Genomic DNA, 27,789 nt, shown 5'->3' with positions numbered 1-27,789 from the left:
GTGGTTGTGATGGTTAAATGGGAGAACACAGTTAAGGTGCCCAGCACTGCTCACATACAAAATGGAGATATAATATATGCTGGTTCACTCTCTTCCCTCAGAGTCCTGCTGCTGGGATGGCCCCAGGGGACAGAGGACAGATGAGGGTAAAGAAGGGCAAATCTGTAAGTCAGAGAAAGTCAGAGCTGGAATGGACCAGGACGTTATAGATTCAATCATTCAACAAATACCTGAATGCCTACTAGGGGCCAGGCACTCTTCCAGGCACCAGAGACATGTCAGGGGACGAGAATCCCTGTCCTCGCCTGGCTTTCATTCCTGTAGGGAAATGAAGGTCCAGCAAGTTCACAACTTCCTGAGGTTGCACAGCAAGAGCTGTGAAGGAGTAGATGAGGGCAGGGGACCCTAGGCTTCAGAGTTGAGCTTGCTGGGGGCAAGGTCTCAGCTCTCCCTTGCCCGAGGCACTGAGCCCCCTGGCAAGGCAGGAGAGCAGTGGGAAGCCTGGGGTAGAGGATGAAAGGGAAATGTTCTGGGGCAGAGGGACTTACATGTTGGGGCCGGGGGTCAACTCCATACCCTGACCTTCCCCTGGGTTGTCAGTGATGTTCCTGATATCAAAGGCTTGGGGACAGAGAGAGGCAGAGGGGACATCAAGAGTGGGGAACAGCTGGGGCCGGCCCGGTGGTGCAGCGGTTAAGTGCACACATTCCGCTTCCGCAGCCCGGGGTTCGCCGGTTGGGATCCCGGGTGCGGACATGGCACCGCTTGGCAAAAAGCCATGCTGTGGTAGGTGTCCCACATATACAGTAGAGGAAGATGGGCACAGATGTTAGCTCAGGGCCAGTCTTCCTCAGCAAAAAGAGGAGGATTAGTGGCAGATGTTAGCTCAGGGCTAATTTCCCTCAAAAAAAAAAAAAAAAAAAAAACGGAGAAAAGAATGGGGAGCAGCTTCCCCTACTCCACGACAGCTGGACAGCTACATGAGAAGGACAGGGGCAGGTGCACAGGGGCTCTGGAACAGCAGAGGGTCCTGGTCACACAGCTACAGCAGCCTTCCTTTCTCCCCCTGCCAGGGCATGGAGGAGCTAGAGGTGGAGTTCCTGCTGGAGAAAAGGTGAGTAGGCCCGCCGCCCCCCCCCCCCAGGGCCCCACCAAGGTCCTGACCCCCAAGTAGCTTCTGGGCACAGGCATCTCAGAGCCTGGCCCACCTTTTTGCTGTCCTTTCGTCTTCCACGCTCACCCCGGCCTCCTCACTGTGCCTCAGAATCACTTGGGAGCTTCTAAATACTGTAGGTGCCTGGGCCCCACCCCTGCTCATCCTGTTCCACTGATGTCAGTGTTGTTTTAAAGATCTAGTACTGTGGCCAGATCATCTCCTCAGCTCCCCTGCATTTCTGAGAGTGGCCTCTGGGAAGAATTCCTGTCACCGTGGTGATGGGGGCTTGTTGAGGCCAGGCTCAAAAAGATGTCAGGACCAAGGGGTCTCCTCCTTGACCCAGAACTGTTAGAACAAACTACTCCAAACTCTGGCCTGGAGCCACCACTGGAGAGAAGTCGGGGGCAGGCTCAGGCCCAACAAGTGGGGTTATTCCTCATCATTTTCAATTAGGAAGATGACCCGGGGTCCTAGATGTATGACTACGCTGGGGGCTCAAGTGGAACCAGGTCAAAGAGATGGAGGGAAGAGAGGACAGGGAGAGAAGGAAGGAAGGGAAGGGGTGGGGACGGAGGGAAGCAGGGCCTCCCCTCTTCTTATCCCTGGCACAACTGAGCCCCTGGACTTATGATCAGCCCAGGGACAGGGGGAGGACAACAGCCGGGAGCTAGAACACGAAGGCTTGTCAAATTCCACTGGGGGGTCCTCTGCCAGGGACTCTGTGCCTCCTTTCCCATCAACAGCTGATGGACGAACTAAAGTCAACTTTATTAGTTTCACGTTGAAGAAAATCCAGGCTCTCTCTGCCAGTTCTTGGTGTGACAGGACTTTTAGGGGGGAAAAATCCATTGGCTGAATTAGAAAGTGGCTTGCAAAATGAAATAGGTCAAAATTGGTAATAAGAGTAGATCTGGAGCCACAGTCATCTTTGGCTTGGCTTCGGCGAGGGAGGCTGTGGACGACCCTGGGCTAATTGTGACCTTTCCGGCTTTATAACACAGGACATTTCATATCTACCAGGGCCCTCTCTGGCCGGGTCAGAACTGTTTGTCAAACGCATAAATTAAACAAGGCACAGAAGGGAGAAGGGGTCAGCTTTGCAACCAGAACTGTTTACGCCTGTTCTAGGTGATGGCTCTAGCCTTTTCTTGCAACCTGTTTATCCTCACAACTCCATGCAGTTGCTTCTGGTTGGACATAAAGAACAGCTATCCTTTAAGGGGGGGAAAAAAAAGGAACTCTTCTACTCCTTCTAACCTAGAAATCTATTTTTTTTTCCTGAACATTCTATTTAAAATGTATGCCAGTTTTCTCCTTGACTAGCTACAGATCTAAGGTTTCTTAAGCCAATATTTTTCACAAGGACTAAGAAGGCTCTGTTATCTCATTATTGGTCCTGTGTAGGCTCTTTATCACCTTTGTGAGAAATCAGTCCAGAATGACATGACTGACCAGGAGTTCTCCTTTTGTTTTTCAGTCCTGATCCACCTGAGACCCTCATCACCAATGGCGTGCTGGTGGTAATTGTCCTCCTGGGTTCCTATAGCTCCAGGGGCCACATATGGCTGCTGCTCTCAGGGGAACAGGACTGTGGGAGAGAACAGTTGTCCTGGAGCCGGCCAGGAGTCAGACTGATGGAAGCCAATATCAAGGGGACGCGGGCAGTCAGGGGTGGGAGAGGCAGCCGCTGGGCTCCTGCTCCTGGGAGGAAGGACCTGGGACATCGGTCGCCCTGTCCCAGCGTCCCGTATCCCAGAGCAACCACCCATCGTCTTGGGAACTTCCCCAATAGAAGCACCCACAGGAGGCAGCCTCCTCTCAGCATCAGTCTCCCTCCCATTCTCCCCGAGTCCAGTCTCTCTGAGCACAAGTTCAGTGTTAAAGATTTTCATCATTCAGCTGTCGTTGCAGCCATTTCCGTTAGATGCATCAAAAGCCTCAGGATTCAGGGAGCTCTCCCCCTGAAAGCCGGTCTTTGGGAGTTTGTGGTAAAGGAATTTGACCTGCCTCTGCTTCTTTAGAAGGCTGTTTCATTGGAAGTTCTCACTTCCAAAGCCCAGAGCGGAATGTTCCTTCTTTTGGTTTTGGACCAAACCACTCCAGTTTCATCCCTGACCTGTAGCTGAGAACACGACCCCTAGTAAATGGTGACCACACATCCTAGATTTTTCAGGACAGCTTCATTTTCAAATACTCCATCTCTGAATGAGATGATAGGCCTTGACCGGGTTCAGAAAATATGGTCAGCGTAGCCAGCATTCCCTGGGGTTGGCCCAATCAGACCAGCACTGAATTTATCCTCTGGTCCTTCATCTCCTCCCTTTGCCTGGGAGAGCGAAGGGGCGGCTTCTGCTCAGAATGACCCTCCCTTGCTTTGCTTTAGTCTCGACAGGTCTCCTGCCTGGAGGTGCATGCAGAATCCAGGAGGCGGAGAAAGTGTGGCAAACGTGAGCCTGGGCTGCCTCTGCCTGTGGGGAGGGCCGTGCTGCTCCCCAGCCCGTCGGCACCAGAGCTGGCCCTTCCAGGCTGCCCTGGGCTCCATAGGGAACCAAATCCTGACCCAGACTCCTTGGGATCACCTCACCCTCAAGGGTCGTGGACCCTGTTGTCCCCCCTGCCCTATAAGGGGCATGCTCTTCCAGGCACCTACAGGGCCCTCAGAGCTTCCTGGGCCTGACGAGCACAGCACTGCCCACTCTACCCACACTGGTCTGCGCCACACCCCTGCTAGACCAGGGGTTCCTGGGTCTAGTGCAGTGGTCAACACCCAGGGCCCCTCTAACTGTGCCCCGTCTCCTGGGCAGATTACAATTCATTGAGTCCTAGCATTTTATGGCTGGCAGAGACCTAAGAGATCCACAGATACGAGACTCTTCGAGCTCATAGCTCCACTGGATCCCACCCATGCAAGGCCTCCAGCCCTGTCCCAAGAGGAGAGCAGCACAGCCCCCTGCACACGGGGCAGGGAGAGAGGAAGAGGCCTCTACGCTCAAACTGGCGGTTTAGTGAGGACCTCCCTTCAGTGCAGTGGGAGGCTGACTCTGGGGCACCTCCTGGGCAAGCAGAACCGAGGAGGACTAGTCCAGGGGACTCAGCATCTCGGAGGGCTTTCTGGGGACTTCATTTGTCAGCATCACATGCAAGTCTTGTTAAAATGCAGATTCCTGGGCCCTACACTGCCCTACAGAATGAGACTCTAGGGCGTTTTAACCAGTGCCCCAGGTGGTTCTAAACCCTGACCTGGGCGCCTCCAGCTAGACTTTTTACTGAGTCCCATTGGGGGTGGAGAAATGAGAGGGTTCCCAGGGGTCTCAGCCCTCTTGTCCTCTCTTCCAGAGAAGGACCTCCTGGTGACAGTGACGGAGTCCTTTGAGCACACCCAGCGCATCTCGCACTGCCTGGAGCCCTGCTGCCCAAACCCTGCCTGCTTCCACTACCCCAAGTACTTCCAGTCCCAGATTCACGTGGAGGGGCCCAAGAGTCCATGGAGCTGTGGGGTACAAGGCGGTGGCCGGGGGGTGCGGCACAGGGGACTGGAGCAGGCGGGGCTGCAGGAGGAGCCCCTCCCCCCATCACAGAACCCGCCCATCCTTCCAGCTTTGCTGCTGCTGTGCGCACAAGAAAACCGGCCCCATCTGCCAGCCCCTCGACTGCCTCCCCGACGGCCAGACGGTGACCCTGCCTGTGGTGAGGGCCTGGGGCTGGGCAGGGGGCCCTGAGCAGCTTAGCCTGGAGCTCCTGTGGCAGAAAGATAGGGAAAGCCTGGGGGGCCCATAGGGGACAGTGACTCAGGGCCGTCTCTCAGGCAGGCTAGAGGAGTTGTGTGGAGTAGGGGACTGCCGAGCTGCAGTGTGGAGCCGGAGAGCACGTAGAAGCTGAGGTGAGGATGGTGGGGAGGGTCGCGTCCAGCAGAGGAAGTAGGGATAGAGCATGTGTGTGCTGAGTGCAGTCAGGGAGAGGGCAGTGTGGTGAGCCTCCAGTTCTTTGGTTGGGACCACTTGGCTCCGAATGGTCATCCCTGACAAGCTTTTCATCTTCTGCTTCCCAGGGCGAGAACTGTGAACTACACATGAAGTCTACACCCTGGTAAAGTACCTGCTTTTCTGTTTCTTTTTTCCTTTGGTCGCTTGTGCTTTTGGTGTGATATTCAAGAAACTATTACCTAGTCCAAGGTCATGAAGGTGACCCCATGTTTTCGTCTAAGCATTTTATCCTTTTAGCTCTCACATTTAGATCTATGATTGATTTCAAGCTAATTAGGATATACATGGTAAAATAGGTGTCCAGCTTCTTTCTTTTGCATGTGGATATCCAGTTGTCCCAGCATCATTTGTTGAAGTGATTAGTCTTTCCCCTTTGGATTGCCTTAGCACCCTTGTCAAAAATCAAGTCACCATAATTTCCATTTACAATTTGATTCACTCTTTGTCCTTGGACAAGTTATTTAACCTAAGTCTCAGTTTTTCTCATCTGTACATTGGAGCGATACCAAGAACACGGTCTGTCACTGAGTCGCTTTGAGGATTCGGTGAGACAACACATGTGAAGTACTCGATGATCTGTCTGACAAGTGGGATGTTCAGTGAATATCAACTAATGTTATTACTGTGGTTGTTTTACTATTCATTCCTTGTTGAGGCCAAGGAAAGAGCTATTTCCTTGCAGCTGTGTCTGCATACCTGTGTTGGACATGGAGGAAACACGATGGGAGAGCTCCCAGGCTCTCCTTCAAAGAGATGTGGCCGGGGCCGGCCCGGTGGTGCAGCAGTTAAGTGTGCACGTTCCACTTCGGCAGCCCGGGGTTTGCCAGTTCAGATCCCGGGTGCGGACATGGCACCGCTTGGCAAGCCATGCTGTGGCAGGCATCCCACATATAAAGTAGAGGAAGATGGGCACAGATGTTAGCTCAGGGCTAATCTTCCTCAAAAAAACAAAACAAAACAAAACAATGTGACCTTGTTAGTGACTCAGGTCACTAAGACTCAGGTCAGAAATTGTCAAGGTCCGTTCGCCTGGAGTCACTAGGGGGCTGGGCCTCAGAGGATGCAAGGGATGTGGGAGGGCAGAGGGAGGAAGCTTCTGGTGAAGGCAAGGGCTGCATGAAGGCTCAGAACCAGGACTGCTTCTGGAAGTAGTGGGAGGTGAGGTTGGCCAGATCAGATAGGCTCTGGGATGCCAGGCCAGGAGCCTAGGCTTGTTAAGGGCAGGGATGTGATAAAAAGAGGGCAAGCACTGGGCATGCTGCAGCAGCTCCAGCCCCACCTACCTGCAGACCTGTAGGGTTGATGGGGTGAGGGCAGGGAGGGGAAGGGTTTATTGTCAACTGCACAGATACACAGGACAATCATTACTCCGGAAGCAGGAAGAGCTCACCAAGGAACGTGAGCCGCAGGAATGGGCCCTTGTTATTCCAGCTCAGAAGAGCCTGACTATAAAGCCTTGTCCAGAGGGATTGGCCAAAAGGATCTCAGGGCCCCTTGTCACCCATGTCTGGCCTCAGGCTATAGAAGGTGCCTGGGGGAAACCTTTCTGGACTTTCCAGATCTTGCTGAGGAGGTGGGCTTGAAAGAGTCCCCAGTTTTGTCAAGTACCTGCTTACAGTGCCCCACTAGGCTTGAGGGGCTTTATATTTGTTATCTCACTGAGCACTGAAGACCGCGCTGGGAGCTGATCACGATTAGCTCCATTTTACAGATGAGAAAGGAGAGGCCCAACGTCACAGAGGTGGTACCCGGCAGAACCAGGCTTCAAGCCTACATCCGACTCACCCTAAAGCCGTGTCTTCTCCGTGGAGGCGGAGTCTCCAGGCCCGCTCAGGCAAGGTCCTCTGTCCCCATAGCCCCCAGACGCTGGACGTGCGGCTGGGCTTCAGCCTGTGCTCGGCAGAGATGGAGTTCCTGCAGAAGCGGAGGCTGGTGGTGGCTGAGGCGCTGAAGCAGGTGTTGCAGCTGGAGGAGGACCTGCAGGAGGACGAGGTGGGTACGCAGAGGACCTGCCAACCTGCGCTCAGTGCCCGCCCTGAGCCGAGCTTGTCCTTCCAACACAGCTGTGCCAGCTGCTCCTAAGCCCTTCCCTGCCCCAGGGTGGCCTCGGTGCTGCCCTCCGTGGGTGCCTGTACTACTGAGGTTCCAGGTGCCCAGGTGAGGGCTGTGCTGGATGTGACTCAGCTGTGTGTTCACAAGGTGGGGAGGGCAGAGGAGAGAGAGAAAGGAAGGCGCCCCAGCTGCCCCTGCCCATGCACTAACAGATCCTGAGGCTGCCAATGGAGTCTTACTGACGTGGGGACAAAGTGACCTCCTCTCCCCAGCTGGGAAAACATTTGAAGCTCCCCCACCCCATACCTCCACCCCAAAAGCCCTTGGCCCTTCATTCTTCAGTTCCTCCTTCACCCAAATATGCCCACATACACCCCCTCACCACCCCGAAAGAATAGCAGTTGGAAGCTGGAGAGGAGCAGCTTCCACCCACAGGGCAGAAACGGTGCCTCTGTTAGAGCCCTCTCTCACCATCCTGATGTGGACTGAGGCCCACGCTCCTCTGGGCAGCAGGTCAGCCCTCTGAGAGCCCGCCTTCTGAGGCCGACCGTAGGCAGGGACGGAGACCTCGTGCCTGAGGAGGGCTGTGATGGGGCTTCGGCCGACAGAAGGAGCTTACAGTCTCCGCTCCAATGACAACTGTTAGAGGGAGTCATGGCAAAGAGCCCCTCTCGCTGTCCCACCTTTAGGCATCTTAAACCTGTGTAAACCCAGAGGTGACACCCTGCTCCTTCCCACATCAGAAATTCATTTACTCCTGCTCTTACACGTATGGAGCACACCGAGCATACGCCATTTGCCAAGCCCGGGCCTGGTGCCCTAACGTCAGCCCTCTGCAGAAGATGTCAACTTGCAACCATCAGGGAATCTCACACTGGCTGGGTTCTTGAGCCAGCCACCCAGCCCCCTGGAGCCCAGTTTCATCATCTTAACTGAGGGCTAGATTAACAGTGCTAAGAACTCGTCCAGCAGTGACTTTTTGATTTCCAATCCTGTGTAAGGCTTCAGAGCCTTTTACTGACCCCAACCACTGGGTTTGGAGCTAAGGTCTAACTCCTGACCTACCGAGCGACACGCCCCTCTGTGAACGGGGGTTTTCAGCTCACTCAGCACCCCACTCTCTGCTGTCTATAGCCAACTCTCTCTCCTCCACTGTTCTAAGCTCCTGTCTATCACTCCAAGTCTTCTCCTACCTGGCATTGCCCCACTTGTCTGCCTCTGTGTGCCCCCAGGTACCACTGATAGCCATCATGGCCACCGGGGGTGGAACAAGATCCATGACGGCCATGTACGGCCACCTGCTGGGACTGCAGAAGCTGAACATCCTGAACTGTGCCAGCTACATCACTGGCTTGTCAGGGGCCACCTGGTAAGGAGCCAGGGGTCACTGTCTGGTGAAGCCCAGAGCAAGCAGAAAACAGGCTGGCCTGGGGTTTCCAGTGAAGTTCCCCCCACCCCAGGTTAGAGTGACTCCTTAAGCCTGGGCGCCTCTACCACTTACAGCTGCGTGACTTGGGCACGCAGCTTGACTTCTCTGAGTCTCAGTGTCTGTATCTGTGAAGTGGGGATAACGATAGCATGGACCTCATGGGGTTGTTGTGAGAAGCTCTCCCAGTACTGCGTACACGGGAGACACTATACACATCACACGTGTTGGGCGTTATTGACGTTACTATCTCCAAGGGGCTGTGGTAGGGACCCAGGAGTGTGGTGGCCAACCATGAGTGAACCACTGGTGCCACCGGCCCCGTCCTGCTGGGGAGATGCAACCGCCCTCTCCCAGACTGTGCCAAGTCTCCTAGGGTGAGTGGAACTGGCCCAGCTGATCACCTGCCCACATGCCTGCCCAGCACACATCCCTGCCCACTCCCTCTGCCATGTGGGCTCCCACCACCTCACTGTCTGCCATGAGCAAGGAGAGTAAGCACGCGGCTCCTCCCCAAGGTGAGGCCAGTGTGAGGTCGGCTTCTCCACGGGAGCCTCAGTGCCTAGGGCTCACAAGGCTTGTAGGAACCCACAAAAATGTTTTAACTTCTTTTAAGACCAGGAGAAAAAAAATGAAAGTCTAGGTTGAAGAAAATGTTTAATAAATAATATTACTATATTTGTCTTTATATAAGTCATAAAACATAATAAGGGGCCCACAAAGTTAGAATGTAGCCCTGGTCCAGGGTGGCTGGGGCCCTGTGACCACCCAAGGCCTCTCAGCCAGGCCTGTGTCTTATTCTGTCGAGGACTGGTGGGCCTCTGAGCCCTCAAGGTCCCAAGCCGTGCCCCTCATCCTGGAGGAGCTCTGGGTAACGTTCATTTGAGCAGGTGGCTGTGAACTCGCTCTAGGAAAGCCAAGGGCTCCTGGTGCATCCTGGGCCCCAGGCTTCAGCCCAGGTGGGATGGGAGGAGAGCTGACAGTTATCGGGGTGCCTCTGCACCGAGCACGGGGGTGACTGCTTCCAATGGATCATCTCATTTCTTCTTCACAAGAAAGCTGTGAGGGAGATGTTGTCATTGTGCTCATTTGACAGCTGGAGAAACAAAGGGATTTGCTCAGAGTCATTCAGCTAATAAGTGGTAGAGCTGGGATTTGAACCCAGGCTATCTGAGTCCAGGGCCCAAGTTCTTAACCTCCACATCAAATTGTTGCTCATGGGTAGTAGGTTAAGGAGATAAGTCTGCCTCCATCAGGGTGGAGGGGCACCTGCATCCTCCCGGCCAGGCAGGAACCGGGAAGGAACTCACGCTGGCCTGGGGGAGGCAGGATGGGGGAGAGGCTCCTGGCCTGGCAAATCACTGGGAGGGATTCTTTTAAAATCAATCATTTGTAAAGCTTTTTAAAAGTGTAAAAGTAACAGAGTGAACCCTATGGAGAGCAGGGTGCTTTTTGTTGAAGAAATCTCCTGCCCAACCCCCACCTTCCCAGACGAGACTCGAGTCCTATGAAGGAAGAGGCCGCTGTTCAGACACCCGTGCAGCTGCAGACAAGGTCCACTGTCGGGGAGGGGTTCCTGGGGCCGTCCTGACATGGACTGAGAAAAGCTGGGTCCAGCCAAGAAGAGGCAGACAGAGGCAAAGACCCTGGGCTAGGGGATCTCCATCTTTGTTTTACTCCTCCGCACTGCCCACATATAAGTTAAGAAGCAGAAGGGGAAATCAATCTTTAGCCGGCATCATAACTATGGGAATTAATGTGGGAGAGTGGAAACAGTCCAAGATTTGGAACCAGCCAAGCCTGGGTTCAAATGTGGGCCCCACCACTTACTTTGTGCCAAGTACTGTTCTAACACCTTATATACATTAACTCATGTAATCTTCACAATAACTCTGTGAGGTTGGTACAAGGGTCATCATCCTACCCATTCCACAGATGGGGAAACTGAGGTGTACAGCACTTAAGTAAATTTCCCAAGATCACGCAGCTAATGAGTGGCAGAGTCTGGTTTTGAAGCCAGGAAGATCTGGGTCCTGAATCCTCTCTCTTAAGCAACATGCTATCCCTGGCACACGGCAGGGGTCAAGAAACTGTAGCAGGTGTGACTACAAGCAATGATGTTCACCCTCCCCAACCAGGCCTCCGCCTCATCCTCTTTCCTCCAGGCTCCTCTCCTGGCACCCGGCAGGTTAGGGTTTCCCACGACCTGCCTATCTTCTATCCTGCCAGGGTTCAGGGTTGATGGGACCAGGGCCGGCTCAGCTCTGTCAGCCATGCCTGTCTCTCTTTCCAGGACCATGGCTACCTTGTACCGTGACCCAGACTGGTCCTCCAAAAACCTGGAGCCTGCCATCTTTGAGGCACGGAGGCACGTGGTCAAGGACAAGTTGCCTGCCCTGTTCCCAGACCAGCTCTCCAAATTCCAGGAGGAGCTCCGGCAGCGCAGCCAGGAAGGGTACAATGTCACCTTTACAGACTTCTGGGGCTTGCTGATCGAGGCCTGTCTGGGGGACGAGGTAGGCGCTCAGCTTCTCCTGGGCCCCATCCTGCCCTGGCTGATGTCCAGCTCTTTCCTTATGGGGGGAGGGGTGTCTGGACTTACATCACAGGCGCATCCTTGCGCTTTAAGAAGCACGAGGCACCCGAATGCATGATGGAGGAAGACAGTGGGATTATCTTCCCACATCCCTTTAGAGTATGACTGAGACCCTCATGTTGGGAGTGGCTTAGGTACAACCCTGCAAAGAGGCCATATGTTCTCTGAGATCCCTGTCAAGACACCCAGGAGAGAAAATGGAAGGAGCTGGAGAAGGCTGGAGAGCCATCAGACTGTGGTGCAAGTCTGACCCCAAGTGGAAGAGAGAGGGAAGAAAGGCTCATGGAAGCATGCTAGACTATTGTGTGGTCTGCAAGGTTCGGCAAGGCCCTTGGAGATTCCTCTAGCCAAGATGGCCATCAGAGGAGTCTGGCTTCTCCCCCAGAATGGGCCTCCCTCAGTATCCCTGCCACATTCCGTCACGGGCTGGGAGCTGCCCAATGGGAAGTGTGGCCTCAGCTCAAACTCAGTCAAGGATTTCAGAGCTCAGCAGCTGGGGCCCTTGGTCAGTCACTCTCCCTGTGGTTGAAGGTCTGCAGGGCTTCTTTTCATGGCCACCACACAGAGGATGGGCCCAGTGAGGTTCCTTCCTGTATTGAGATCCAGTGAGCCAAGCAATATGTGCCCAAGAAGAGACCCAGCCTCTGCTGGAACCCAGCTGCCGTGAGAGCCATGTGGGACGTCGTGGAGCACTGGGATCCCCACTGCCTGCTATGGTCCTGGGCATCAAGGGGAGCTCAGCTAACGCCTGGACCCTTCTGGCTACACAGGCCCCAGGGAGGAGCTGACTTTGGCTGTTGCTTGGCCCCAAAGCAGAACTTCCTACCTAACTTGTACCCAGGCATATGGCTGTCTTCTCCACTCCCAAAGGTGTCTGAGGAGTTCTGAATTCAAATCAGAACTTGCCAGAAGGAGGAGGGACAGCAAATTATTTTCTGGTAGGTCCCCTCTTCCGGAAAACGCCGACAATTTGAACAACCAAAGATGACCCGAACCTCCTCTTCAACATTCGTTCAATCCCTCATTTGTTCTTTCAACAAAATAAGTACCTCCTGCATGCCAGGAACTATTCTAGGCGATGGGGATTCAGACTCGAGGTACTCACAGCTCTTGATGGATCCCACCCCACCCTGCTCCCGTTGATAAGCCCCCAGCCAATCTGTCCTTGTGATGAAGCAGGGCAGGCCGAGGCTGAGGCAGTTGGCTTCGGGATTCAGGCGGGGCGGGGTTTAAACTCTGGCCCAGCTCCGTGCTGTTCCTTCAGTGGGAGTCACATCAATACGTGGCAGTTCATATTTCTAACAGTAGTTTGTGCCCCACGTGATGAGGGGGGAAAGCACCAAGGTGTTGCCTGAGTGTTGCTGGGGTTTAGGGGGTGGGGGGAGGGCACCAAGGTTCCTGGGAAAACAAGACTAGGGTTGACGTTAGGGAGCCTCTGCTCTTCCCCTCTGGCCACAGCAGGAACATTTCCCTTACACCCCCTTGACATGAGTGTGGACTGGGCTCTTTCCTGAGTGGGCAACTTCCCCTACTTCCAGGGTAGTCAGCTCTGTGGTGCCCATTATCTCTGGGCCCAGTTATGACAGACACCCTGTTTGCCTTTCAAGGGAGACCCAAGAGTCGTTTGGCCCACACACATGTTTGCCCTCCCACACAGGTTCTGTGGCTTTCACACACTTGGGTGGGCTCTAGCCTGGGCCTCTAAGACCTCAGTTGGCCTTGTTTACACTGGCCAGATCACTTTGGGAGGTGGCCTGTGGCCCCAGGCTGACCTGCAGGACCCCACTCGGATTATTATGAACAGTGCTCTGGGGACGGAGAGGGACCTTGGCTGCCATATGGTGCCAAGTTTCCAAGTCTTTTGTTTAAAAAAAAAAAAAAGCTTTCTTTTCCCCAAACAAACAAATTTTATGAGGGAGCCCAACATGCAAAGCTGATAAGAAAAATGGAGCCGCTCCAGTTGAGGTTGAGGGGGGTGGAAGATGATGGGGATGAAGAGGCGCGGTGTTGCCTCTTCCACCTCTACCTTTTCATTCCTTGGTGCCCAAGACACCAGGAAAACCCTGGGACTTTGAGGGACGGTCCGAAACTGCATATCCAGTCCCAGCCCTGTGCACGTGTCTGGGGTGGTGAACAGCCCAAGGAGAGTGAACATTCTAAGGGTACATTTTAAGAGCAAGTGTGACTGATCGGCTCGGGAGCCAGGAAATGGGCTGCTGGAGGTCCGCACTGTCCCCAGGCTGCTCGTCTGCTTCTTCCCCTTAACTATTTCGTCTCCCCACAGAGAAATGAATGCAAACTGTCAGACCAGCGTGCTGCTTTGTGCCAGGGCCAGAACCCCCTGCCCATCTACCTCACCATCAATGTCAAGGATGATGTAAGCAACCAGGATTTCAGAGGTAACACTGGTGGCTAGCAGTTTGCGAGGGGGTCCCTTCTCAGCAGGCAAAGGCACCCAGCACACACCCCCACCACACCTTTGCCAACCTCCACATCGAAAGACTGTAGTGACAGCTGAAGAAATCAACTTTGCTACCCTCTACAGCCCTGCTGCCGGGGTGGGGTGGACGGGCAGTGGTTTCATGGCTTGCCGGGGCAGGCGTTTGATGGGACACGGGTAACAAAGTTGGGAAGAGAACAGGTACTAGATATTTCTTAGCTGCCCAGAGGGAGGGACTCTAGAGACCTGCCCTGCTTCGGAGTCAGTCTTGGTCCCCGTTTATCCGGTTTTGAGGAGCAAATGAACAGCGCAGGTTGCAAAGCTGAATCTTGCCCGGCCAGCAGAAGCCGTCCGCGGGCGCCCCCATGCACCCTGCGGGGGAACTGCGGCCTTGCTGTCGCAGGCTTGCCAAGGCTGGGGAGCCAGGGCCGTGGTGAGCGGAGAGGGCGGGGCTGTCCCGGCCTGAGACTGACAAGCTGCCCGCTGCTTCGTGTGTAGAGTGGTGCGAGTTCTCCCCCTACGAGGTGGGCCTGCAGAAATACGGGGCCTTCATCCCCACCGAGCTCTTTGGCTCCGAGTTCTTCATGGGACGGCTGATGAAGAGGATCCCAGAGTCGCGGATGTGCTACATGCTAGGTGACTTGGCCAGGGGAGGCCCCTGGGCACCCGCCCCATGCTGGGCAGGCCCCACCTTTAAATTAAAAGAATGACCGGGAGACAGGCTCGGTTCCCCCAGGATCTTGTCCCAGGTGCTGGGGCTGGTCTGGGGTACCCCTTGAGCATGTGACCCTCCTGGCGTTTGCCAGCATCCCCTCATCCCAGGAGAGGCTCCCGAATCTACCCTGAGATTGGTCTCCCAGACTGTCCTGATCTCCCTGTGACCCTTCGTGCCCAGAAGGACCTGACAGGGGCCCCTAAGTCACTGGGGAAGAGAGGGGTCTTTCCCAACGTTCTGGTCTCCAGTGGTCTCCCTGGGGTCTGTTCAGAATTAGACTGGGAGTGGCAAGCTGGGATGGAAGCTTCAGAAACACCCACCTCCTCCCCCTTTGGCTCCAAGCGGCAGCGTGGCTGCTTCCAGGGGCCCATGGAGCCGCTGGGATCCGAGACTGGAGGGGAGCACAGGGTCAAGGCAAAGTCTCTGGGGAAGCCTGGCCCAGCTCACTTGCAACGCTCCCTGGTCCTCCAGAAGCTGGGTGCACTGAGGGCAGGGGCCTGGCTGTGACGGCCACTCCTACAGCTCTCCCCTTCAGAGCCTGAACTACACTCGTCAAAGAGCAACCTCATAAAACAGACCCATGTCTAGAGCCTCCACAACAGTTATGCCCTTATTTAACTTAGTTGTCTACACCCCCTCCCTTCCATCTATCCTAATCTAACCCATCCTAGAAGGTCCTACTCAAGCCCCATCTCTTCCTTAAAGCTGCCCAGAAGCCCCCAGCCCATCATGGCCTCTCCTTCCTCTGAACACCTGTGCTTTTGGGCATGTGGCTCAGAGACACTTGGGCTTGAACTCTGGCTCCTCATTTATTAGCTGTGTGAAGTTGGCCAAATTACCTAACCTCTCTGAGCCTCGGTTTTCTCATCTGCAAATTGGGCCTAAGAGTAAAACCAACCTTATAAAGGATCCAAATGGGTCAATGTATGTGAAAGATTTCATATGAGTATTATTAACGTGTTGCATTTTAAAATCATAACAATGAGAGATAGCATTGCATCTATCAAGTGCTCACCACGTGCCAGGCACTGTCCTAAACTCATGTATTAACTGGTACAAGGGGTGGAGTCTGGACTTGAACCGGAAGCCTGCAATTGGCAGTGTTAAGTCCCTGCATAAGGCTGTGCCTTTTATGCCTTCACACCCTCTCCCAGCTCTGAGAGGAGGTCAGAGAAGAGCTGAGGGCTGGAGATCATCAGTCTCCTGTGTCGAGCTGCCCTGTGGGGAGAGGGAAAACACAGTCTGTCCCACCCCCTGAGCAGCCTGACTTGGAGGGGGCATCAAGGCCAAGGCAGAACCAGTCAGTAATTGGGTGGGGCTGGGGGCTCTTGGGCAGAGCTGCTCACGGCTGGCTCTGCTCCCTAGGTTTGTGGAGCAGCATCTTCTCCCTGAACCTGCTTGATGCCTGGAATCTGTCCCACACCTCGGAGGAGTTTTTCTACAGGTGGACAAGGGAGAGAGTGCACGACATCGGTGAGCGACCCACTGGCTTCCCTTCTTGGTTGGGTGATGGGGGTGGATCGCAAACTGAGGACCAGCCACACGTTCCAACATGGTCTCTGTGGCCCACAGAGATGGGAAGGCAGCTAGGGCTGGAAGGTCTTCCCTGCCTGGAGGGGAGGGTAATTCAGGTGGAGACACCTGTGCCTACGCCCGGGCACAAGCTCAGGGGTCGGCTCTGGGCTGTCAGGAGGAGTGGATCCACTGTGCCGTAGGCTCGGCAGAGCTTCATGGTACCCAGGAGAGCTGATGGGGGTAGGGATCTATGAGGCCCAGTTAAAGGTCACTCTTCTAGACTCTATCCCCTCTGGAACCCCTCCTTACCTGTCGCCATCCCCGATCCACTACCCTGCCCCTGTTGCATCGCTCACTTGGGTCCTCCTGGCTCCAATGCTGGGGCCTTGAGAACTAGGTAAGGAAGGTGTGAACTGCACTTGCAGAAGCTGACGCTTGGGTGCCTGGAAAGCATGGGATGCTTCACCTGTGCAATCTGGGTACCCCAGCTTTTGTGACCTGCCGTCCATCCTCCCTCTCCCCTGCAGAAGACGAGCCACTCCTGCCTGAAATCCCCAAATGTGATGAAAACATCCTGGACACCACGGTGGTGATCCCAGGGTCGTGGCTGTCCAACACATTCCGCAGCATCCTCACCCATCGGCCCTTCGTGTCTGAGTTCCACAACTTCCTGCGGGGGCTGCAGCTGCACACCGACTACCTCCAGAACACAGAGTTCTCCAGGTGGAAAGGTAACCCTGCCTGGCTGCTCCCTGAAGCTCGCCTCTGTTTGGAGGAAGAAGCGGTTGTCAAGGTTGTCATGGAGAAAGAATGTGACAGCTCCTCTGACCATGTTCATTGGGTCGAGTGGCAGACTCCCCCCAGAGTGTATTCCACATTTGTTGAGGCCTTGAGCAGCGAGTGGAGTGGAGTGTGTATTTAATTAATTGAATCTCTACAAGTCTATGCAGAATGTACAGCAATCCCAGCAGGTAGAAGTTGGGGCCCTGATGGGGAGATGGGGTCCCCAACTTTCTTCAGTTGTGCTCTGGGGGCACCTTTTAATGTGAATGGTGCCCCTGGAGTTGGGCAGGAATGGCCTGGCTCAAGAACCCCCAAATGGTAAGTGGCAGAGGTGGGTCTTAAAGGTGGTCCTGCAGCTTCAACCCAGTGCCTCCTCCCCCCCCACTAAGGCTCTAAGTTTGACCAAGTTGAGGTACTTTATTTGGCCATGACCTGCAAAAGGCTGCTTGAACCCAGCCTAAAAATCATCATCCTCACCAGCTGGGGCAGAAAGGGCAGTGGACTCTGGGCGCGGGGTGGTCTTACACCCCTGCCACCCCACAAGCTCTGTGGCTGAGTCAATAGGTTTTCTGTGCATGCTCCATGAGAGACTTGCTAAAACCCCAAGATAATGCTGTTCTTAATGAGCCCACCCAGAGGGTGGCCCGGTGTCCTGGCTGGAATGGGAGGGCTGAAGGCCCAGGCTGCGGGGAAGGAGCTCCAGGCAGGGCACTCCATGCCCACCAGGTGCTTCTGACCATCGCTGAGAGCAGGGCGGTGGGGCGTGATGGTAACCGGAAGCCTTGGCTTTCAGACACCGTGCTGGACGGTTTCCCAAACCAGCTGACGGCGTCTGTGAACCACCTGTGCCTGCTGGACACCGCGTTCTTCGTCAACTCCAGCTACCCGCCCCTCCTCCGGCCTGAGAGAAAAGTCGACCTCATCATCCATCTCAACTACTGTGCCGGATCCCAGACAAAGGTGAGTGAGGCGAAGAAAGGCTGTCCCTGAGCAGAGCCCTGAGCCTCTTCTGAGAGGCCACGGAATGAGCACCTCGAAGCTGGAAAACAAGAGAGCATGTGCTCCCCACGGGCTCCAGGACTTAGCGTCAGAGAAACTCCAGCCGCCCTGCCTGATGTGTGGTTAACGTCCAAACCTTGAGGGGCAGCCAGCTGGCCTTCATGTGCGACGGGGCCCGGGGTTTACGTAGACTCATTGAGTTAATTCCAATTTTATTCTTGCATCTGAGCATTTGCCGTATTTGGCAGTTCTTCAGCTGCAAAAAAAAAAAGGTTTTAAAAAATAACCTTAAGGGAGCCCAGACAATTCTAAAGTTTTATACCACTTCAAGAGCTTGTAATGTCCCATTTTCAAAATAATCACACTGTCCCCCCGCCCCCTGAGGAATATGACCCTCCACATAATTACACTAAAAACCAGGACCAGAGATTTTCATTTATTTGTATTTATTTACTTTTGAAAAGTTCTGGAGTTTTAAGGGAAAGAAACTTGCTTTTTAGTCAACTTTAGTATAGTCCTGTCCTGGAGCAGGCAAAGGGGAGTGTAGACCGTTAAAGATGACCTAGTGATAATGACCTGTTTGTAAATGAGTGACAGCGTGCTTTCTTGCATTTGATCTCACTTGATCCTTATGCCGGCTCTTTGAGGTAGACAGTGCAACTGCTATTATTCCCGTGTGATAGGTGAGGAAACTGAGACACAGAGAGAGTAAGTGGCTTGCTTAAGATCACACAGCTAGCGAGTGTGAAACGGGGTAGAACTGAGAGGTTATGACACTCGGAGTCCACTGCTCTTTCTGTTGCATCATATTTATAAAGATGCCTTTTCAGAGTCCTTTCCAGCTCTTTGTCAGTTCCAAAGCCCACGCATGTCCCACAGGAGCCTGGCCAGCCATAGCCATCACCTTCTCAGGCTGCCACCACATCCACCCAGGTCTGTGTCTGAGTGAAGCATCATTGAAAGGGCTTCTGTCTACTTTCCTTGGGGAAGGAGGCTGCAGTTGGACACACACCAACCTATTGCCTCAGGCCCTTTGTCCTGACCCAGCTTTGTCCTAAAAATAGCACCCATAGGCAGAGCAGTGGGAGCCCTGAGTGGTTAGCTGGGGAAATCAGGAAGCTGCGCTTCTTATCCACCCCTACCCCTCCGAATCCTCAAACCCATCCTCCTGTGCTATCCCAGCCCCTGAAGCAGACCTGTGAGTACTGCACCGTGCAGAACATCCCCTTCCCCAAGTACGAGCTGCAGGAGGAGGAGGAGAAGCTCAAGGAGTGCTACCTTATGGAGAACCTGCAGGAACCTGATGTCCCCGTCGTGATTTTCTTCCCTCTCATCAACGACACCTTCCAGAAGTACAAGGCCCCAGGTAAGCCATCTCCGGGCTCCGTTCCCACCACCCGCTGGCCTTGGACTGAGTGCTCCCGTCCTTAGACGTGTGTCGTCGTCTTATAGCACTAATGGGGGAGCCTGGCTCCGCTCCAGTCTGGGCCAACCTTGGCTTTGGCGAGAAAGAAAGGATTCCCACGCCCCCAGGTGCTGGCAACATCCAACTCTACCCTTTCAGTCCACATTTCCTGACCTCCAGCTATGCACATGGGGCTGTGTTGGTGTCAGGGCAGTCCTGAGATGGGCAAGCTGTGTGCCAGCCCTGAGGAGCTTGGAGGATGTGTGCACCTGTGCAGGTGTGAGTGTGCATGTGTGTGCACGTTTTCATGCAGGTGTGTGTGCCCATGTGGGCGGGGGCAGGCCCCGGGGAGAGATACACAAACAAGTCATTGCAACCTCACATGACAAGGGTCTATAGTGAGTCCTGCTGCCCCCAGGTGTGGAGCGAAACCCCGAGGAGCTGGAGCAGGGCCAGGTCGACATTTATGGCCCCAAAACTCCCTACGCCACCAAGGAGCTGACGTACACAGAGGCCGCCTTCGACAAGCTGGTGAAGCTCTCCGAGTACAACATCCTGAATAACAAGGACAAGCTCCTTCAGGCCTTGCGGCTGGCAGTGGAGAAGAAGAGATGCCTGAAGAGCCAGTGTCCCTCCTAAGTCCCCGGGAGCCTCCCCATCCTGTGTCTGCTTCCACCATCAGAGGCACAAGCGCTTCAGGGCTGACGGACTGCACAGCAGGCTCCGCGTTCTGGCAAGGGGTGCAGGCTGGCTGGCCCGGGCTTTCTATCAAAATCTAAAAATTGAAAAGAGTTGAGAGAGACAGGGAGAGAGAAAGAGATAAAGGAAAATAACAAGAAGATATATTGGGGTTTTAAACCCACTGGAATTTTTTAAACCTTTCCCTGGAGAGAAGGGGGTTCCATAGCTGCAGGCTTGCACACATGCTGAAAGTGGAGAATGAAAGCCTGGCCTGAGGGAGAGGCGGGTTCCCCAGAAACCTCAGACCGAGAACTGGAGCTCAGGACCCTCCCCTCTGTGCTCCTCTCAGCCCCCTCGCTCGGAGGCTCGGGGAACGCACAAGAAGACCTGAGGAGCACTCAGGGTCCCCTGGAAAAATGCTTTAAATTTAAGGCAATTATATTCCTGTGATTTTTATAGGCAATTTTATTTTGTGGTTTTTATTTTTATGAGTCAGGGTATTAATAAGAAGTGTGATGCTAGAAGATCTAGATGGAGCATTAGAGATGTCCCCATCTCTTCAACAGCAAAGCCAAACAGGTGACAGCCTTCAGCAACCCCTCTTGAGCCATTCAGAGCCCAGGACTGGTGATCCTGTGGTCCCGCCTGAGGTTCTCCTCTGGCGAAATGCCAGGCAAAGCCCGAGTCTGCAGCTCAGGTTCACCAGGCCTGGGATGCAGCTCAGGGATGTCTGGGCAGGTAAAGGAGTCAGGCATCAGGTGGGTGATGCTGCCCAGGGCCGCCCACTCGAAGAGGCCGACGCTCCTCACCAACCTGCTCCAGGAGCACATCTCAGTTCTCATACGACCCTCCTCTCTGGTTTCCATATGGGATTATTTGTTTCTAAATGGGATTCCTCTTATTTATCATGTAAACACCACAGCCAGCACATCCCAACTCTTGGAGTCACCCTGAGAAAATGAAACTAGGAAGGATCAACCCAGAAAGCACTAGGTTAGCTCTGAGAAAGAGGCTCATCCTTAAAGATGGCTTCCAGATGAATCGCTGGGAAAGCCCTGGGACACAGAGGAGCCTAATCAAAGCGTCCGGCCCTCCCATTGGTCTGGGAACTTAACCAAAGACCTGTTTTACCTGAGACATTGAGATGCCCAGGCTGATGGAAGGTGTGATCAGAAAGGCATGTGGTCCACATGAAGCCCAACAAACCTGGAAGACATGGCCCTCTTTCTGGGCCATGATGCTCCCTAAGCGGTCCAGTGGTTGTTAGGAGACGAGTGATGACAGGGACCAAAGTTTAGAAAAATTGACCTCCAATTTATGTCCTCACCACTCAAAGTGTGGTGGGAAACTGGTTAGAAATGCAGAGCCTCAGGCCCCGTCCCAGCCATACCCAATTAGAGAATCAAAATCTCCATCTTAAGGAGATTCCCACCTCCTCGCCACTGACCCCCCAGGTGATGCCTATGCATATTACAGTTTGAGAGGTGTGGATTTCTGCCTCCCCCTCCCATAAGCTTGGAAAGTACGAACCTATCAACTCCCCTGAGGCGCCTATAACCTGGGCTTCTGGACCTGCAAAACTGGTCCCCACCCAGATAATGCTAACCTGGGATGCTACCCCTCCCCGCCACCGGAGCATCCAGCTGCCTCCACTTTGACATCTTTTCTTTCCATCTGCAACAAACAGGCTCTCCTTAAATTATCAGAGTGAGCCACGGCAAGACCTGTTTGTTGTAAGGTGAAGGCAGCCTTGCCTTGGGCTCATCAAAGTATGTAAGATGAGGTTTATAAAGTCATTGTATTTCTGAACACAGAATAAATGGCCATGTGGGTAAATGCTGTTGACTCAGCTGCTTTCGTTATCTGATGCTGCAAAACATGCATAACGCCTGCCTGCATCCCTCCTGGCTTCCCATAGGCCACTGCCAGAGGTGTGAGAAGGCCATTTCCATCCCATCCCTCCTCTCCTCCCCGGCTCCCTTTCCTCCTGGGGGGGCCCCACCTTCCTGTGGTGGGGGGCTCCTCTGTTCTTATGAAGCCATGTCAGCAGCCCGTGGAGCCCGGATCTTGCTGACCCAGGCCATTGGAAGCTCAGATGGTTTGCAGGAAGCCTTGATGGAGAGGAAGGAAGGGCAGCCAGCGGCAGCTGAGCGCCTCCTTGTACACAGCCGGCAGTAGGCGGCCTCTGCTTTCCAGGAACTTACATTGGGGTTGGAGGGAAGAACGTGAAAAGATCTTTAGACGGACTTGAGAAGTTAGTGACAGCTTCTCAAACAATGCTGGTGATGTCACAGAGCAGGAGAGGAGCAAGGACCATAGCAGGTACAAGGACAAAGCATCATGAGCTCTGAGAAGGGCAAGGGTACAGCGTGCTGCAGAGGTCAGGGAGGCCCCCTCCTCAGGTTCCCTGCTCTCTGCCTGTAATGTGATTACACAGAAAAATTAAATGAAATTCCTCTCCCCCCAGTGGCCCTCCCTCCTTGCCTCCCCTTTCCTTCCCCAGAGGGCAGCCAGCACACCAGGGGCCACACAGCCCAGTCACCCCGACCTGCAGTAGGTGTTTCCCCACATTTCTCTCCAAGGTCACCGGTGGCCTCCTAATTGCCAGAAACACTGAGCCTTTACAGGCCTTATCTGATTTGATTGTTCTCCACATTTGGCACCGCTGACCACTCCCTCCTTCCTGAAACCCTCCCTTCCCGTGACTTCCTTGCCAACAGCAGTTGTCAATTCAGTTCCACTTGCAAAATTTATTGCCTTCCCACTATGTGCCAGTCACTGTGGTAGGCCCTGGGACAATAAAAAAGATGAACAATTGACCCCACACTTCAAGGAGTTTCCTTCTGGTCCCATGTAGGAGGCCTAATCTGGAAACAGTCTTGCAATACAAAGAGAAAGTTCCAGGGTAGCTGTGTACACAAGGCACACACATAACAGGCTGCCAACCCAGCCCTAAAGGGAAGGGGCCACGTTTGCTGGACACCTTCTGTCCTGGATTTCCTCCCACTTTCAAACCCCTCCCCTGTCCTCACTGCCCCTGCTCTCCTTTAATTGCTGGTATTCCTTGAGGGTCTCTCCTTAGCTCTCCCCACTTCTCACCCTATACGCTCCTTAAACAATCTCAGCTACACCCAGGACTTCACCTACTGCTTCTGTTTGGAAAACTCTCAAACCCTTAGCTCTAGCCAAGCCAATTTCCTAAGTTCTTGATTCATGTATTCAAATTCTATACCAGTTAGCATTACTTTTGCTACATAGCCAGAAAGATTTAAAATTGCAGTGGCTTAAACCAGATAGAAGACATTTCTCTATTTCTTATCAGAGACCCAGGCTCCTTTTAACACTTGCTTCTGCTATCCTCAAGTTTGCCTTCTGGTTCAATATGGCTGCTGGAGCTCCACCCATCATGAGCTCTTGCTGACTATGAAGACACCAAACCAGACCTCGTCTCCCTAGCTCTGGACTTATTTTCTGTGAAAGAAAACGAACTTCTATCTTAACAAGATAATAAGAATTACCAGCTGTTCCAGTAATGGACAACAAAACTCCCCAAAATATAATGGCATAAAATCAGCACCATTTGATTATGCACACAGATTCTGTGAGTCAGGCATGTGGAAAGGGCACAGCAAGGATGACTCTTATCTGCTCCATGTGTGGGGCCTCAGCTCAAATGACTTGAGCTACTGGGGAGGACTCAGAAAGCTGGAGCTGAAGGATCTGAGATGGCTCCTTCATTCACATGTCTGGTGCCTGGGCTGGAAAGGCTGGGAGGGATGAAGGACAGGCTCAGTCTGATCAACTGTCTATCAAAGCACCTTCATGTGGCCTCCCCGGCATGGTGATCTTGGGACAGTCAGTCTTCTTAAATGGCAGCCCAGGGCTCCAAGGGTGTGTGTTACACAGTGGCAGCTGCATGGCGTATTACGATCTAGCCTCAGAAGTCACATGGTATCGCTTGCACAGTCCTCTACTGGCAGAAGCATTCACAAGCCAGCCTGGATTCAAGTGGAGAAGACAAAGATCCTGTCTCTTGATAGGAGACGTGTCCAGAAAAATGTGTGGCCATGTTTTAAATCCCAGCTTGTGATAATTGAATCCTTAACGTTGATCTTCTCCCACTTCCACTAAGCAAATGTCGCGTTTTGGATTCTGTTACTGCAGACTCCATTTCTAGTAACAAATTCAGTATTAGATAGGAATTACTTTCATCTCTGACTCACAGAGACCTGACACATAGTGGCTTAAGTATAGTCATGTAAAAGAAGCCACAGGGAGGCAGTCCAAGGCTGGCATGGCACTTCCATGATTCATCAGGGTTCCTGCTCCTTCCAGCTCTGATTTACCATCCCTTGTGTAGTCCTTGGCCTCATTGTCCAAGATGAGTCCTTCAGCTCCAGCCATCATATCCATATCCCAGGCTTCAAGAGGGAAGAAGGTGAGAGAAAAATTGAACTCTTTTCTTTTTAAGGGAGACTTCCTGCAAGTCCCACTCATCCTTTAGGTAACATATCAGCAATCAGAACTTGGTCTGATGCTCACACCTAAGTGCAGGGAGGCTGGAAAATTCTGTTTTCACCTGGGTGGCAGCGTGCCCAGAGTTCTGTTGCTGAAGAAGGACCATTTATAGGCAACTGGCAGTCTTGCTGCGAGTACCTACCAGATATCTCCATCTGTATGTCCTACAAGCTACATCTCGCAGTGGCAGCAGTGGCCCAGGTAAGTGGCCCCAGAGAAAGGAGAGGCAAGTCTGAGAGTGAAGAAGCCGTTTTCCAGGCCAAGTGCCTCCTCTAACCTCAGCATGTGTCTCCCCGGCTTTTAACCGCTCTGGAACTTAAGGTGCTCAGAGTAAGACGCGGGACTTGGTATACGTTCAGAGCCAACACTGAACACCATCTAGAGTGAAACTTGGGACCATCGAATTACCAAGAAGAAGGAGAAAAACCTTTCCACAAGAATTGTAATTCAAACTTCCATATAGCAAAAAGTTGGGAGTCTTATTACCAAGATACTTATCTGCTGAATTACTCAATACAACAAATTTCCAGGCAACTAATGGCACTCCCTGTAGAACTGCCCGTCATAGGATTTAACCTGAAAAAACAGTTGGATTCAGATGAAAAGGTGACTGCAATTGAGATTGTTTAGTCTGAAGAAAGAAAACCAAGAGTATCACAACTTGCAAATAAATGCAGGATTACCCTCCCGGGGAGCATGGGTGGCTCTCGCACTCCACCCAGGACGGAACAGGAATGGAAAGCCGTCGCTGCAGCTGGATGAAGACGGAGAAGGAAGAAAAGCAAGACATGGTGGGGGATGCTCCACACCAGGCTCTTTCCAGATTTTCTTTTTTTTTTAAAGACAATAATTTTTTGTCTTCCTTAAAATTTTTTTCTGATTATAAACAAGAACAGGATTATTGTGTAAAATTGAAAACTGCTAATGCACATAAAGAAGGAAACTAAGATCATTTATCATTCCAAAACTCAGAAATCATTACTATTTGGGGGTTTGTCCTTCTCATCCTTTCCTTGGATACTTTCATTTTCTCTTTTTACAAAAGTACAAAAATCCCATACATTCATTTTTTTAGATTGTGGTAAAAAATACATAACATACAGTATATCATCTTAACCATTTTTAAGTGTACAGTCCTGCCGTGTTAATTATATTCACATTGTTGTACAATAGGTCTCCAGAACTTTTTCATTTTGCAAAACTCAAACGCTACACCCATTGAGCAACTCCCCATTTCCTCCTCCCCCAGCCCCTGGCAACCACCATTCTACTTTCTGTTTCTGTGAATCTGACAACTTTAGATACCTCATATAAGTGGAATCACACTATTTGTCTTTTTGTGCCTGGCTCATTTCACTTAGCATAATATTCTGAAGGTTCATCCAGGTTGTATCATGTGACAGGATGTCCTTCCTTTTCAAGGCTGAATAATTCAGTGTGTATATACCACATTTTGTTTATCTGTTCATCTGTCAATGGACACTAGGGTTGCTTCCACCTCTTGACTATAGTGAATAGTACTGCTATGGACATGGGTGTGCAAATGTCTCTTAGAGACCCAACTTTCAATTCTGTTGCATATTTACCCAGAAGGGGGATTGCTGGATCCTATGGTAGTTCTATTTTTAATTTTTTGAGTAACTGCCATACTGTTTTCAATAGCAATAGCATATATTCACTTCTGTAATCTGCCTTTTTTCCACTTAAAAAATATATTCTGAGCATTTTCCCAGGTCGTTAACATTCTTATATGACACAATTTTCAGAGACTGCATAGAAATCCATCATCTGCTTAACTAATCCTCCATGGGGAACATCTAATTACAGCTTTTCACTATTATAAATGAGATGCTGATAAACATTCTTTAGATAAAGCTTTACATTTGTTATTTCCTCAGGATAAATTCCCTGAGTCAAGAAATATGAGTATTTCTAACAACTAATAAAGGTCTAATTAACATGCAATAAACTGCACATATTTAAAGGACACAATTTGATGAGTTTTGACAGATGAATACAGCTGTCAACCGTCACCACAATCAAGGTAATGATCAAATCCTTCACCCCCAAAAGTTTTCTCATGCCCCTTGTAATCCTTCCCCCCACTCCTCCCTTCCCCGGTCGGGTAGCAGGTGTATGCTTCACTTTTTAAGAAACTGCCAAACTGTTTTGCAAAGTAGTTGTACCATTTTACATTCCACTAGCAATGTAAGAGAGTTCCAGTTGCTCCATATTCTCACCAACAATTGCTATCATCTGTCTTCTTAATTTTAGACATTCTAGTAGGTATGCAGTAGTATCTCATTGTGATTTAAATTTGCATTTTCTTAACAATTAGTGATGCTGAACAGCTTTTCATGTGCTTATTTGCCACTCATACATCTTCTTTGGTAAAGTGTCTGTTCAAATATTTTTTCCATGTTTTAAATTGGATTGTCATTTTCTTATTATTGAGTTTTAAGAGGTCTTTATATATTCTGGATGCAAGTCCTTTATCAGATATGTGATTTGCAAATATATTCTACTAGTCTGTGCCTTGTCTTTTTATTCTTTTAACAGTATCTTTCAAAGGTCAGAAGTTCTTAATTTTGATGAAGTCCAACTTATTGATTTTTTCTTTCACGGATCATACTTTTGGTGTTATCTAAGAAACCTTTCCCTACACAGGGTCACAAAGATTTTCTCCTATGTTTTCTCCTAGAAGTTTTAAGTTTTACATTTAGGTCTATAATCATTTTTGAGTTAATTTTTATATATAGTGCAAGGTATGGATCAAAGATCACATCTTCACATATGGCTATCCAATTGTTCTAGCATTATGGGTTGAAAACACTTTTCTTTATCCATTGAAGTGCCTTTGCGCTTTATCAAAAATCAATTGACTATATATGTGTGGGCCTATTTCTGGACTCTATTTGTTCCATTAATATATTAGTCTGTCTTTGCACCAATACCACACCATCCTGATTTCTGTAGCTTTACAATAAGTCTTGAAATTAGGTAGTGTAAGTCCTCCAACTTCATTATTTTTCAAAGTTGTCTTGATTATTTTAGGTCTTCTGCATTTACATATGAATTTTAGAATCAGCTTGTCAATTTCTAAAAACATAAAAGTCTGCTGGGATTGCACTAAACCTGTAAATCAGTTTGGAGAAAATTGACATCTTAACAATATGGAGTCTTCTGATCCATGAGCATGGTATATATCTCTGTTTATTTAGGTCTTCTTTATTTCTCTCAGAAATGCTTTGTAGTTCTCAATGTATAGAACTTGTACATTTTTTTATTAGATTTATCCCTAAGTGGTTCATGTTTTTGATGCTATTGCAAAAGATATTGATTTTTTACTTCACTGTCCAATTGCTCATTTCTAGTATATAAAAATATAGCTGGTTTTTGTATATGTAGCTTGTATCCAGCAACCTTGCTAAACTCACTTATTAGTCTTAATAGCTTTTTTGTAGATTACATATAATTTTCCACATAGATGATCATATCTTCTGCAAATAAAGACAGTTTT

The 27,789-nt window shown here is 51.4% G+C and overlaps 1 protein-coding gene across 1 annotated transcript in view; it reads left to right on the top strand.

The window, feature by feature from the left end:
• The window catches only part of PLA2G4E (phospholipase A2 group IVE), a 34,692-nt gene extending 13,105 nt beyond the window's left edge, over positions 1–21,587 (top strand). The window contains exons 5-20 of the mRNA XM_046653742.1: positions 1,074–1,114; positions 2,634–2,676; positions 3,540–3,603; positions 4,493–4,653; positions 4,754–4,843; positions 5,205–5,242; positions 6,996–7,131; positions 8,424–8,560; positions 10,911–11,133; positions 13,498–13,612; positions 14,152–14,289; positions 15,734–15,841; positions 16,411–16,614; positions 17,460–17,626; positions 18,848–19,031; positions 19,489–21,587. Coding sequence (XP_046509698.1) covers positions 1,074–1,114; positions 2,634–2,676; positions 3,540–3,603; positions 4,493–4,653; positions 4,754–4,843; positions 5,205–5,242; positions 6,996–7,131; positions 8,424–8,560; positions 10,911–11,133; positions 13,498–13,612; positions 14,152–14,289; positions 15,734–15,841; positions 16,411–16,614; positions 17,460–17,626; positions 18,848–19,031; positions 19,489–19,709 — 2,070 coding nt within the window. The 3' untranslated portion in view covers positions 19,710–21,587. The remainder of the gene's footprint in view (positions 1–1,073; positions 1,115–2,633; positions 2,677–3,539; positions 3,604–4,492; positions 4,654–4,753; positions 4,844–5,204; positions 5,243–6,995; positions 7,132–8,423; positions 8,561–10,910; positions 11,134–13,497; positions 13,613–14,151; positions 14,290–15,733; positions 15,842–16,410; positions 16,615–17,459; positions 17,627–18,847; positions 19,032–19,488) is intronic.
• The last annotated feature ends 6,202 nt before the right edge of the window (positions 21,588–27,789 follow it).

Source organism: Equus quagga, chromosome 2, assembly GCF_021613505.1.
Source record: "Equus quagga isolate Etosha38 chromosome 2, UCLA_HA_Equagga_1.0, whole genome shotgun sequence".
Classification (NCBI taxonomy): domain Eukaryota; kingdom Metazoa; phylum Chordata; class Mammalia; order Perissodactyla; family Equidae; genus Equus; species Equus quagga.
The sequence above is the reverse complement of the archived record's forward strand: the minus strand, read 5'-3'. Positions and strand labels throughout refer to the sequence as shown.